Source organism: Botrytis fragariae, assembly GCF_013461495.1.
Source record: "Botrytis fragariae strain BVB16 chromosome Unknown tig00000001, whole genome shotgun sequence".
Lineage (NCBI taxonomy): Eukaryota > Fungi > Ascomycota > Leotiomycetes > Helotiales > Sclerotiniaceae > Botrytis > Botrytis fragariae.
The window spans coordinates 839,286-852,960 of NW_023500987.1; the positions used below are offsets into that span (position 1 = coordinate 839,286).

The following is a 13,675-nucleotide window of genomic DNA, read 5'->3' on the forward strand; positions in this document are numbered from 1 at the left end:
ACGCTCTCATCTGAAATCGCATACACAGGCGATGGTCTGCACATTCTTGTCTGAGCTAGTATGGAAAGAATGATCTGTTGATTTTCGTCCGATTTTGAATAACAATAAAGGCTATTGTTATAAGCATACCATCAACGGACATCACAATTACTTCCAACGTTAGGAATATCTTTTCGGATGAGAAGCACCTTGAAAGAGACAAATTGATAAGAAGATCTACCGGTACTGTCGATCGAACTGGTGAACCCTGATAACGATACCTGTACCTTAGAAGCTCTAACGTTAAAATCTCTCAGCCTTGTCTGATGATTCGGATTATCATCGATCTAAACCCAAAAGAGTCTAGCCTTATCAATTTCTACACAGTAAAAAGATGTTTCCCCAGAAATCTAGTGACCAAGTGAGCCTAGAAGAATCTCAAAACATCAAAGTACACGATGAAGCATTTATGAAACTCACCACTATTTTACGATGCGACCCATCTAGCCCTGTCAAGTAATTACCAATTAGGTGCCAATGACTTACTTCGACTTGGGTTTATACTACAGTATTTACAATTGGTTTGTAAAGGCCTTTGACCGACTCTTCTCAAAATTACCATCACGTTCCTGCTTCTTCATTCAAATGTCTTGAGCGTCCATTGATTGTTACTTGTTTGAATACAACCCTTCTTTGGTGCGGCTGAATCCTCTCCAGCCTTGCCACCTCCTTCTTAACTATCTATCTGCCCTACACAATAACATACATCAATACCTCTTACATCCATAAGACAACCTCGTGGAAGATTTATCAACATGTTCGTACCACAGTGGCCGAGTAGGAAGCGCGAAAGAGATGATGAGGATGAACTAAGTACTTCAGGTTTTGGGGCTCACAGAACTGTAAGCATTGCATTCACTTCAGTTTCAGATCACCAACAGAATCTTAATGTTAACGTATGACTTGATTAGAAACGTCATCTAGCGAACCTACCGCATCGATCTTTACCACATGCCAAACGTCAGATTGCACCCGCTTTTGCGCTCAATCATTACACACCAGCACCTCCCACAATCACTCCCGCAGACTCAAACTCGGAGAGAACTCCCGCCATTGCAGAGCCGACGAATTCTCACTATTCATGGACCTCATCGCCGCTAATAACGGCCACACAACCGCATGATGACGAACAAATGAACAACAGCGAAACCTCATTTTCAAGTCAAATGTCGGAAGGGCCAACTTATTCGGATGATTTCGATATGACCGATAGTGGCATGCATCTAGCTCCCGGTCCGTTCCAGCCAGATTCCTCTCTTAGCTTAGCCAACCGAATTCCTACCCCAATTCATAGTTCCTTCTCAGCTTATCCCCGACTTGATAAACCACTCCACTCCATTCTCTCCGAACCAAATCTCACCGATGACGCATTCATCGATCGCTTTCGTCGCGGTCGACGCCTACCCAGCCCCATTAGCGAAGGCGAAATGAGCCCTAGTGTCATTGTCAACGGCATCAACGATATGCAAATGGAAGTTGAACCCTCTTTTCCCTCTCCCGAATTTGAGAAAGAAACTCCGACTCCGCACAAGAAAGGCCATACTCGTTCAAAACATAGTTTGCGGAACTGGAATGGATCCACTGGGGAGCTCATGGGAAATTTAGACGGTGTGGGGACAAAGAAGAGCTTCAGTATGGGGTATAGGGCGGATTGTGACAAGTGTCGGAACAAAGTTCCGGGACACTTTAGTCACATTATTACGTATTGATTAATGGGTTATACTAATGCAGGTACGAACTTGGGAATGGACTAGGTTAGGGATGGATGGAGATACGGTTTAAGTCATGGAAATATCGATACATCTGGGGGAATGGAGTGAGGTGATTACACCATGATCAGCTGCCGGCTATTCAGCAAGGCGTTTAGGAGCTGTATCCAAGCAATTTACAAACAGAGGTAACCATTGCTAATATTATTAATGAACATGTATTAATCAATCTATACCTGTGCAACTTTATGATCTTGAAATTGCTATTTTTTGATATCCCAATCGAAGCGGGCATTCAACTTTCTTGATATTTCAAATCTTTCTAAACATCAAAACCTCACTCGAAGCGGTTCGTATTCCCAAGTTCTTTAGATAGGTATTACATGATTCAGTATTGTTTCCCCATGCATTCCAATGCACACTTGCTCTCACATAGCCGAGAAGTAAGATACTAGGTGGGTAACCAGCAATCTTCATCTGGTACATGCAACTAATAAGTAAGAAAAGAATAACTAAATAACTACCTCGGGACAAACAAACAAAAATACGATATGCAACAATGAAAAATGAATCAGTAGTAATGTTCTTGGGATGAGATCACCATGAGATGAGAGAGAGAGGCGAGGGGAGGGGAGGGGAGGAAGTCTCATACCTACTTTTTTGCGTATCGTCGGGTAAGTGTTTTGCCGGTGATTTGTTCTCGCTTGCTTGGTTGGAAGTGGGGATGAGGAAGGGAGGGGATGGGATGGGATGGGATGGGATGGGATGGGATGGGATGAATGGTTTACCCTGGTTACCGCTGGTGAGGGTTAGGGGAGGGGTGTGATTTCAGTGGTTTTTTTCTTTTTTCGGATTGGTGATGGGGGTTTGGTTGGGTATGGATGGGTATGGGTTGGGTTTGGGTTGGGTTTGGGTAGCTTTGCGGAGAGAGGAGTGTGGATGTATGGGGTATTTGAGTTTTCTTGGGATGTGATATGATATGATATACTGGATTTAAGGTTGGAGTTGGGGGAGAGATGAGAGGTTCTGTGAGTGTGAGTGAGTACGCATGTCGAGATAGATTGCTTATGGTGAGTTAGGTAGTTAGAGCTGGTTAGTTGATTCCCCATTCCGGATTCTGGAATCGGAGCGATGGGGTTGATTTATTCACTTATCGTTTATTTCATTTCATTTTATGTGTTGTGGTTGGTTTATATATGTGTGTGTATAGGTATAGGTATAGGTATAGGTATAGGGATATGTTCTTCTCTCCGAAGTGTGATTTACAAGCATAGTAAGATCTTATATACGTGTCTCTAGGACTCCAGATCTGGTGTGGAGTATGTGGGATTGCAGGAGATGGGATTTAGATGGATTTTCAAGCTGATGCGATATTTCTGATGAGAAGACTTGAGAGTACGGGTTAGTTATGCGGCTGGGAATGAAGGTGGGATAAATCGTAGTGCTGGATTGTGAGGTGGATATGTGCTTGGCGTGAATGGATATGCAAGTACTGGAACGTTTGGAGATAACTTATAGTTTGGCTGTGCTTTTGACATGGCAGTGCAGTATACTGGAGTATGCTCATCTTCAATGAGTAATAACTCGACTACGCCCTTGATATGATGAGATGGTAGTGTCTCTTCTCCCATCGATCGTAATTTGAATATGCTCTTTTAGTCCTGGGTTCCAGGTACGAGTCCTGATTTGGTTGCCGATGTATTGGGATTATCGTTACCTACAGATCAGGATTGAGTTGTACTTAAAGCGCTATATTTTTCTCCGTTAAACAGAAATCATGCTCTGACTGTGCCCTTACCTGGATCTCCTCTTCAGTCGATCGTAACTTGGGTATGCCCTTGGACTTGTGAAGTTTTCCCCAGAGAACACAAACCATAACCTGACTGTCTCCTTGAGCCCCTCGACAAGACACTGAAACTACCTTCACCAACAGACTACAATTTCTCTGTATCCTTGAAGTGTTATGATTTCCACGGGAAAACAAGAATCCAGTCTTCTATTGGTACATTGAGGTAAAAGCACATCCGAGACAGAAGATAGGCATCTGAGTCTAGCAATAATGATGGCCTTGCTAAGAAATTAGAAACTTCGCGTCTTAAAGGGGGAAAACGGAAGGCGGCAGAGGACTGACAGTATCCCACTATCGCGAAACAAATTTCCAAACGGAAGATCCAAGTCCAGGTCATGTACATGAATCTGGGTGTGAACAGCGCTCGGTAGAACACATCACTTTTTCAACGATTTGGTCTATCATGTTTTTCTGTGAAGATGTTTACTGCCACATGCATGTAGTGTATGAAGTAACCTCAAAGTTCCGGATGATTATTTTGAAATCTCAAGAGGAAAGGTGAAGACGAGAATGTACCATCTCAACTGATCGAACAAAACTCGCTCAATGTGTTGAATACGTGAAAAACATGATGAACGGGTTCTCAATTTGCTTGGAGAGATCTGAGGTATAGTATGATTTACTAGAGACATTCGATCTATAGTATTCAAGGGACATAATCAATGATTGACCATTATCTGGAATTGAATAAGACATTTATGTATAAAAAACCAGCCACATAGTCCATTTGAAGAAGAAGACCCCCCTCAGTTTACTCGGGGAGATAGAGCAATGATGAAGTACCAGAAACGAAAAAAAGATAAAATTGATTTTCCAAAGACATTTGGAAATTTCAAGCACCCGTGAAAAGGTTAACATCGAAAGGCATCTTTGTAGTGTGAAGCTAGGAGAAACTATTTCTAGCTTCCGGCACTGTGAGTTGTCACCCACACTATCCTTCGAACTCCATCCCATACCAGGATTTCTACAAACAAAAACGGTGTGCAGTACTTATCCATCTCAAATTACAATAAACATGAGCATTTTCAAGACGTTTCAAACACCAATTGTCTTGAATGTTCGTTCATTGCACCGGGTTTCATTATCCCGCAACCTCCATTGCAATACCCGTCCAATACCATACTTGAGTTCTAATCATCATTCATCCCAATATGATACTTTCGGTCCTAAAGCTATCCAATCTCATGTATCCCTTCAGTACCGTCTCAAACACTCGACAACTTTGACATACGAACAAAAGCACCAGCAATTTCGAAAGAGGCCCCGATCCTTCCACACTCCCATGTCTACGCCTAGAAAATTGTATGAAGCAAATAGATGGCTCTATTTGGCTGGGGTCTTGATTGTTATTGTTTTTCTCGATATACACTTGTATTTGAATCGAGATGGTCAAAAGAAAGAGGTGGACGAAAGGAGAGGAGTTCAATGAGATAGCAAGTGTTTCCTGAGAAAGGAAAGGCGAGAGAATTCACAAGTTAAATGCGGAGGGGAAACTGTTTGTGATATATTAGATGGACTTCGACGGAGTTTAATGACATAGTCAGTGTTAACATACATTTGTGTCATGCTTTTGGTGTTTAAATGCATTTCAACGATTAGACAGATGATGGGCGTTTATGTATTGCTATGTTGTAATTTGTATACTGACGTCAACATTCATTGTCGAAATTTGGTGGGGCAGGCTCAGCGGGGTACGTAGATCTTACATACTCTGCTGATTCGCGCTAGTTAAACAGACATGCCGGACAGTTATATTGTAGTATGTACACATTCACATACTATAGGATGGGGAATGCAACAAGGGTGACTATTCATAGCCCATTGGTTTCCACATTGGTCGACGGTTTTGATCTTTGTGCTCAGTGAGAGCCGTTAGAGATGACAAAATACCTATCTAACCATCGGAGGAAGTTAAGGTTGATTCTCGCTCAGGTCACGCATTGTAGGTTATTATACTAATCAGTCTCTCAACAATAACTTGATACAACACCACAGATCATACCAGAAAGGGAAAGTGCAAAAGACAGATGAATCGTCACAAATACAGTGCCATTAGCTATGGAGAGAAACATGGTTGATTATGGGTTTTGTTGATCACATCGTATCAGATTCGCTAAAGATTCTAGGGCGTGTAGAAAGGTTGCATGAGTGCTTACCACCATCAACATCTACGATTCTACCATGGCGAGAACGCTTTCTTTCATTCTTGGTATCAGCACACTGAGATGAAATTTTGCATCTGGTTAAATAAACTTTCGACACGTAGTTTCGGTACAGTATTGACACATTAAGCTAGTTCTATTGTTTTGTCGCAATCATTGGGGATTCCCGTTTTCAGGCCATCTAACCTTTAAGCTGCGTTGACGCTTCATAGGCAGCAAATCGAACTCGAAAACCGGAACAGCTTCTGGGATCTTTACTTCGCCGTATAATAATTCCCTGGCAACAAGTACATCCATATCAACATGACTGTGCTCCGATACAAAGTATCGTGGGGTCCTGTCAGATCCTCCTGCGCCTTTCCCCAACAATGCATAATTGATAAGGAAATAAGCAACTTCTACACCGAGGCTGAAGCGCATCCTAACATTCACAAAACTGCTGCGTGCAGAAGAGAAAAGCTGAGGAGCAATTAGTTCGCGCACAGTGGCCTGATATGAGAACCTCCTGTCGGGGTCTCCTGGAATCCTTTACTGCAGCAAATAGGTTTTATGAGTTAATGTTGGGGTATCACATCGTTTCTTTGCTTTTACGTTTTTTTAAATTGTAATTTTTTTCGTTGTTGACCCCATTATCAATCCCGTTATTGTCTTTTGTCTTCTTTTCCTACATCTATCGTAGTATCAATTTAACTTCTCTTAATGAATCCCAAAAATACTAGACGCTTACAATGACGGCAATGTGGAGGAATAGCACGAGCCTAAAGTTGGGGTCGATCTAACATTATATGGCCAGTAGCCAAAAGATACATTCATCGCGACTAATCCTGAATCCTTTCAGAAGGAATATTTCTGAAACGATCTCTTCAAGAATAGCAATTACGATCTTCGATTACAGCCTCTGCTAAAGATGTACAGTGAGTAACTGAACATGTTGAACATTGGTCTTGGTGTCACTCTTGGCTGAATAAGTGATATTCGCAATCATGCTGTTAACAGTTTGATGTAGAAATTCCAGCTTTATATCTGGATGTGTCAGAAGCCTAAATCAAGCATTGTCAAAGATGACAACTATATATAGAAAAATATATACAGAGCTAATCGATCTTGTGGCCATGCATTTCACACACCTGCAATGCTTAGCCGCACCCACGCAGCCTTATCTGACCGCAGCTGGCGCAATCCTTCATTCACCATGACGGTTACGGCCAACGACACGATTAGAAAAGTTATATGTACTGAGATCTTCACCGCAGCAATCAGAGTTATGACGTTGGAGTTTTCTCTGTTCTTCGGGTTGATTTTATTTGATAGTTCTGGAAACTAAGATTGTGAATTTTTAATTTGTCTGCAAATAAACTCCTTACACCACGATAGTCACCTGTTTTCATATCCTTAAATCGTCTAGGAACAGAAGAATCATAGCAGCTAATTCAAAATGATTTCACGAGCCGTATTAGCACTCTCTCTTTTCTTCACAATCATCGCCGCAACTTCAATACCAATATGCATTACCGATTCCAGCACACCAACCTCTTTCAATATATCTTCTCTATCAAAATATACCACCCAACTCTGCACTCAAATCGCTTCTAGCAAATTTTCATCCACTGCCAAGAACTACAACTTAGATTCCACCTCCAGCTCCATCATTTCACTTGCCTTTACATCTGCAGCAATAACCTGTCCGGGGAACAGTTCCGCAAGCGACTGCGAAATCGTTTATGATCATCTTTTCTCTGGGTGTAAGTTGTGACTTTTGTTTTCACTTCCTCTCTTCTCTCATAACTGAAGGGGGAAAAGAGTAAGAAGAAACTAACAAATCCACAGGCAGTGACAACAGTTCTTCAATCGCGGGATCAGGTTCCATCGATACGGGATGTGGTGTATACAATTTCCAACTCATAAACACGAAATCCAATAACTCGAATTCGAATTCGACAAGTGTATCGAGTGAAAGTGGAAGTAGTAAAGCTAGTGTGGTTAGTTATTGCACCGTCACGGGTAGTATGCTGTTAGGAGTGGCGGCATTGTTTGGCTGGTTTCTGTGAAGAGTGTTTTTGTTTCTGGAATGAGAAATGATCGATCGAATGCTAAATTTGAAGTAATCGTGGCTATTCCTCTTCATTGTGATTCAGTCTGAGGACGTATCAATTTCGATCAAGATGGCTGCTCTTGGTTGCTTCCTTGCGCCAGATTCTTTGATACATTAGATTCTTTTGTATTTTTTATGATTTTACGAGTGCTCTCTAAAGCCATTTATCAAATGGAACAAAAGGAGAAATAAATTTTTATGTTATCCAACTACAATTAATTCATCTAAGAAATCTTTCAATTTTACTTTTCAATACCGCTGTGCTAGCGATTCTTTCCATAGGTGAATACACTGTATATCCATCCTGCAACTTGGAAAAGATGCTACTTCGAATTGGTAACAGGGAACTCGCAGGTCGAATGATAACACGCTCCCTATGGAGTCGCTAGCAGTTCTCTTAGAGTCCTCGCGTAATAAATCCATCGCCAATTAATGCATGTAATTCTCTGGATCTTTCGAGCATTACGGCTGTCAACTGTATCCTGATGTCTACATATCCTACACTGCTATAATAATCATCCACTAAATCCTTCTTCCAGCCTTTAAAAACAGTTGCATACATCATTAAAAGATCTAGATACAATATCCGCGTCAATTTTTCCATTCCCGCTTCCAAATTTCCATAGACGAAGTAATTATCCATTCAAACCCCCATGTACCAACAACTCCAGTCTCAATAAATACAGGACCCTCCCAAAACCCTCAGAAATCCACTCAATGCAAAACCATCATAACCGGATTAAAATCAGCCGTTTTAACCGTCCTATCAAATCCCCTCATGAGATTCATCAGCGAATCGACAGGCTCATAATATTCATCCGACATGAACTCGCGAAGTTTTGATGACATGCGAAATTCATCTTTCTGATTTGCTTCTGGAGAAATGGGATTTAGATGCGAACCTGAGGGGAACTTCAAATTCTGAGTTGAATCTGCGTCTGGTTTTCGTGGTGAGTCGAAATTTGAGGCGGATTCTGAGGGTGTGTTGGAGGAGTCTAAGGCATGATCCCAATTGGGATTCCATTTATTGTCTGCAATTTCTGCGGTTTTCTCGAGATTGCTGTGTGTATATGTATCCATATCTATATCCAAATCACTATTTCCACGCGTCTTAATATCCCAGCCCTTATCCACCCACCCTTTATCCACCCAGCCCTTTCCAATATAAGTGCAGTGGAAAATCGAAATATCAGAACTCAAGCCCTGCACTGCAATTTTCGTCTTGATTTTTTCATCGAGATGATCATTTCTACAATCATTCATGGGTCGCAAAACTCCACAAGAATGATTGTCCGTCCCATCATAAAAATGCAGAACAAAATCTCCCACTTTTGTCGAGTAGGGAACTATCCCAATACTCATAAGCGAGGGAGATTTAGAGAATCGCGCAAAAGCCCTTTCACTAATGAGTCTCTCGCTAGATGGGAATATCGCCGCAACAAGCAGAATAGCAATAGGAGAACCATGAAGAAGCTGCCATAGCTTGGCTTCGGAAAGTTCGCCGATATGGGAAAGCTTGCTGCAGTATTTAAATATCTGATGCATAACCTTGCTGAAAAGTTTATAGTGTCGCAGATCGGGGTTCTTCCAGAAAATATTCTGCACTTCTAAAGACTCCCACGATACGTGGAGACTTTTGTATAGATTCCGAAGCTTGGAATTGAAGTGGAGATCCCATACCTGTCGAGCGTCAAATTTGGGCCTGTCTTTGTACATGTCGAGAAGTTCGTGGAAAGTATCAATCAAAATGTGTTTCTGCTCGGCAAATTTTGATCCTGAGAAATCTGGTCGAGCAGTCTTGGTCACAAGGGCAATAGCTTGAAGGTCACAGTATACTGTTAGAATCTGGGGATCAACAGGTATGATCCAAGGTCCCACTTTAGAGCTCATTTTCAATTCTCCAGGCGCCGGAATATCCGCGGTATGGTTTCCCACAAACGGCCAGCTACAATTCGGCAGGTCATTTCGTCCGAGAGTCCAATCCGGTACCCAGCTTGGTAAGCCCTCTCGTTTCAAATGCGGATGCGTAGTTTCGGAATGAAAAAGCATATCCCAGAGTCTTCGTGGTTCGGTAGAAATAGCAATGTAAAACGCCGCATCGACAAAAACCTCATCCACGCTCTTGGTGTAATCCACCACCGGCAGATAATCTTTCGGATCTAAATATGAAGATATTCCGTAACTGTACGGACAGCGAATTTCAGCAACAGCAAGATAACCGTAAATGATGTCTCTGAAATCGGAAACTCCCGACCCTTGTCGAGATACGAGAATACTCAGAAGAGACGATCCGCCAGTAACACCGCTCTGAAACTTCTGTCGCGATACATCCATACTCCTCAATATTTCCAGATCATACGCATGCGCTTGAGTGGCAGGCTTGAAAGATATATGCGATGATGAATCAATCTGAGTCGCACACTCTTGCGTATCTAAATCAATCATCGCTGTATCCGATCTTTCTTGTTGATATGATAAATATCCAGCCTTAATATCCGAGTCTATAGCAAGCTTATTATCCCCATCCAAAAACACCCCGCAAAGATCCTGCCACAGAACTCTGCACCTCCCAATCTGAACCACAACTTCTCTGGAAAGAAGCAATTCCTGATACGTCCAAACTCTCGTAAACCAAGGACGCGAGAGTACATCCCGAAACGCAAGATCATCTATTTCCGACAACTGGGCACCTGATCCCTCTCTCCCAATATAATCAAGCAGCGTGTCTACCCCCTCAGAAGACTCACCGAGATAAATCACAGTCCGGCCCCCAAGCCGATAAATCTCTCTCATCAACCCCAATTGCTGAGTACGCTCACCCAAATTATCCTGATCAATACAGATTGCATCTGCCCACAACCGAAGCGAACGATTTTCATCGCGTAGATGAAGAAGAGCATCTGCTAAATTAACAGTTATAGAGAAGGGTCTCTCATTGATAAACACAATTTTCCTCGCCCTTGGATCTCCCCAAACATAAGAGAGTGCTGTATAGCCATCATAGATATCTAATCGACACTCCCTCAAACTCGTATGCATGAGACTACAGTGAATAGGAGAAGAAGGACTACCTGGATGCACAATCAAGAGACGAATCGCATCTGGTTCTGTGAGGTTGTGGTATTCAAATTTCGCGGGATTGGTTCCTCGAAACATTCGTAATGGGAATTGGAAGAGATAACTCATAACCAGAGCGATTCACGAAGTTATCTCTCCACGTAAAGAAAGATCGGGCCAAGATTGGTGCGTACAACAATATATACCTACTTGAATAGTCTCCTAAACCCTAACGAGAATGAGTAAGAAAGCTAGGATGTATATCAAAATCATAAAATATCAGGTTGGCTGTGAATATTGCACGATCAACCGCTTATAATCCCACAGAGCGCTTAAGCAATAGTGAAGCTATTAAATTTAGCCGCGTTCCCCGCTCCCTACAACGCGGAGACGATCGTACAATCCAGTTTAGTAAGCATACAGGGAATGGATGAAGTGACAAGGTAATCTTTCGAGAAGCATATTCCTACCAACCCCCAAAAGACTGTAACACATAATGTTAGTACATGTACATGATAAAGCGTTCAATTCCTGCGTGCCTTTATCATCAATCCATAGACAGATCAATATTCTACTCCATTACCTTACAACAAACCCATCAATTGCTCACCCCATTCCCAAAATTATGATTCATCACTACCTAGCTAGCTAGCTAGGTATCATATCTTATCTCTCAATCAATAAACCCGTGCTTACCATGATACATGCAGCACAACCCCCTGTTCTGCCCAAGGCGGTAAGGTTCACGAATACGAATGAATAGCATCGGAGTCATCCAATGTCCAAATAGTCCTAATGATCAAACACTGAGAAAAGTATATAACATTTGACATTCCTCGAGAAAAAGTGATTTGTTTCTTCATATTATCCTACCTCATCGAGTCCAATAGTTAGTTTGGACCAAAATACAATGGAAACCAATACCTTCCCAGCAGGTGCGTCACAATCTCATTCTCAAATCCCCAATTCGTATATACCCATCACGTTTAGCATCACCTTCACACATCCCACGTCGAAGTTTAGATTGCCCAAGCATAAAACAAGACAGTATAAACCAGATCATACAGAAAGAAAGACACCAGAAACCCACCGACAACAATCCAATCCAATCCAAGCAGTCAAAGTAACCATCCAGCTAACCAACTCCAGGACTCCTCGGCAACTACTACTCCGTCCGTCACGAACTAGGTCTCTACCGTTCCTGCGCCGTAACATCCCACTACAGTTTCACACCTAGCACTCGCAATCCCACCGCTGAACTAATTTCCCGGCTCCAACACGCCCTAAGCAAAACCATAGAAAAACACCCCTCACTTTGCTACGGTCTTCTCCCAGGCTCAAAGAGCCACAATGTCCCCGCCCGTTTCAAAAAACTTTCCCAGATTTCCTGGGACGATCTCGTATCAATCTCCTCTCTGAATGCAAGCAGCGATGCTCAATCTCAGGAAAAGCGTATTTGCGAAGAGCTAGGAGCATCTCACGAGCAGCTTTTCAGCAACCAGGAAACTAAACCTGCTTGGAAAGTTCGTGTTCTTGCACACGAGATGGAAGATGAGACTTACAAAGTCTACATACTTTTTCTGGTGAATCACGCCATTGCCGATGGATTAAGCTGTGCTTCTTTTCAACGGACGTTGCACGAGCAATTATCACTAGCTACAGTAGAAACTGTTGAGAAAAATGACGTACAGTGGCCGTACAATGTACCAGACACTATAGGAAAACCGATAGCCATCGAGGACGCCATGCAAATCAGCCCCGCAGGATACGAGTCCTTTGCACCCGACACAGCACCTCTCACAGACAAGAAAGAAGAAAAGATTTGGGCAGGAAACTTCCCCAACATGCCCACCATCGAATCCTACAAATCTCTCGTCCTTCTCGTGGCCATTCCCCCAGAAAAAGCCCAGCGCGTATTAGAAACAAGTCGCCGTCTGAAAATCACCGTCACGGGTTATCTGCACGGTTTGATCGCCAGCTATCTTGCGCGCGCGGTAGTGACAAATGACCAACTTGGTCTGAAAGCTTGCACTCCATACTCGCTGCGGAAATTTAGCAAACTCCCACTGAGTGAAATAGCAAACCACGTAGCCTTCATAACCACAAAGTGGGACGCCGAACTATTGGACAGAATCCGTCGTGCGAGAGAGGAATCTCCAGAAGAAGAAGCATTGATTGCCACGATAGGAAGTCAGATCACTCGCGAGATCTCGACAGATCTGAATAGGATCGAAGCCGGAGGCGGAGTCCAACAATTGAGAAACGTCGAGAAGATTGTCGACTTGGAGTCTTACTGCCGCGCGGGAATGTCAACAGGACGCTCAGAAAGTTACGAACTATCTAACCTTGGTGTGGTGAAAATGAACCGAGTTCCAGAAGAGAACTCTTTAAAACTCGATGGACTCATATTTTCTCAATGCGGAATGGTATTTGGTGCCCCTATTGGATGCAATGTTGTGAATCTTGGAGGCGGTCCATTGGTAATTAGTTTAACATGGCAGAAAGGTGCCGTAGAGGACGAGGTAATGGAAGGATTGCAGAAGTTTTTGAGAAATAGATTAGGAGCTTGAACAGCATAAACAGCATGCCAACCTCGCCGTTTAATGAGACGAAAAAAGGGGCTAGAAATTGCTGTCCAAGGTTTCATATCATGTCAATATCCTGGAACATTGGATATAGCAACCCAACTGTGAATTACATGAACCATTCGCGTTGATCAAACAAAGATCCCTTTCCTTTCTTTTCATGCTGCATGTGGAACATAACC

The 13,675-nt window shown here is 42.7% G+C and overlaps 4 protein-coding genes across 4 annotated transcripts; 3 read left to right on the forward strand and 1 right to left on the reverse strand.

The window, feature by feature from the left end:
- Window positions 1–794: 794 nt before the first annotated feature.
- Bfra_000261 (uncharacterized protein) lies at window positions 795–1,748 on the forward strand (the record flags this gene model as incomplete). The annotated part of the gene is made up of 2 exons (XM_037330706.1): window positions 795–881; window positions 951–1,748. 2 exons carry the CDS (start codon window positions 795–797, stop codon window positions 1,746–1,748), a joined length of 885 nt encoding a protein of 294 aa, XP_037197039.1.
- A 5,446-nt stretch (window positions 1,749–7,194) lies between these two features.
- Bfra_000262 (uncharacterized protein) lies at window positions 7,195–7,807 on the forward strand (the record flags this gene model as incomplete). Its single annotated transcript, XM_037330707.1, has 2 exons — window positions 7,195–7,501; window positions 7,587–7,807. The coding sequence occupies 2 exons, from the start codon at window positions 7,195–7,197 to the stop codon at window positions 7,805–7,807; spliced, it is 528 nt and encodes a 175-aa protein (XP_037197040.1).
- A 758-nt stretch (window positions 7,808–8,565) lies between these two features.
- On the reverse strand, window positions 8,566–11,037 carry Bfra_000263 (uncharacterized protein; the record flags this gene model as incomplete). The annotated part of the gene is made up of 1 exon (XM_037330708.1): window positions 8,566–11,037. The coding sequence occupies one exon, from the start codon at window positions 11,035–11,037 to the stop codon at window positions 8,566–8,568; it is 2,472 nt and encodes an 823-aa protein (XP_037197041.1).
- A 781-nt stretch (window positions 11,038–11,818) lies between these two features.
- Window positions 11,819–13,478, forward strand: Bfra_000264 (uncharacterized protein; the record flags this gene model as incomplete). The annotated part of the gene is made up of 2 exons (XM_037330709.1): window positions 11,819–11,843; window positions 12,058–13,478. 2 exons carry the CDS (start codon window positions 11,819–11,821, stop codon window positions 13,476–13,478), a joined length of 1,446 nt encoding a protein of 481 aa, XP_037197042.1.
- Window positions 13,479–13,675: the final 197 nt, after the last annotated feature.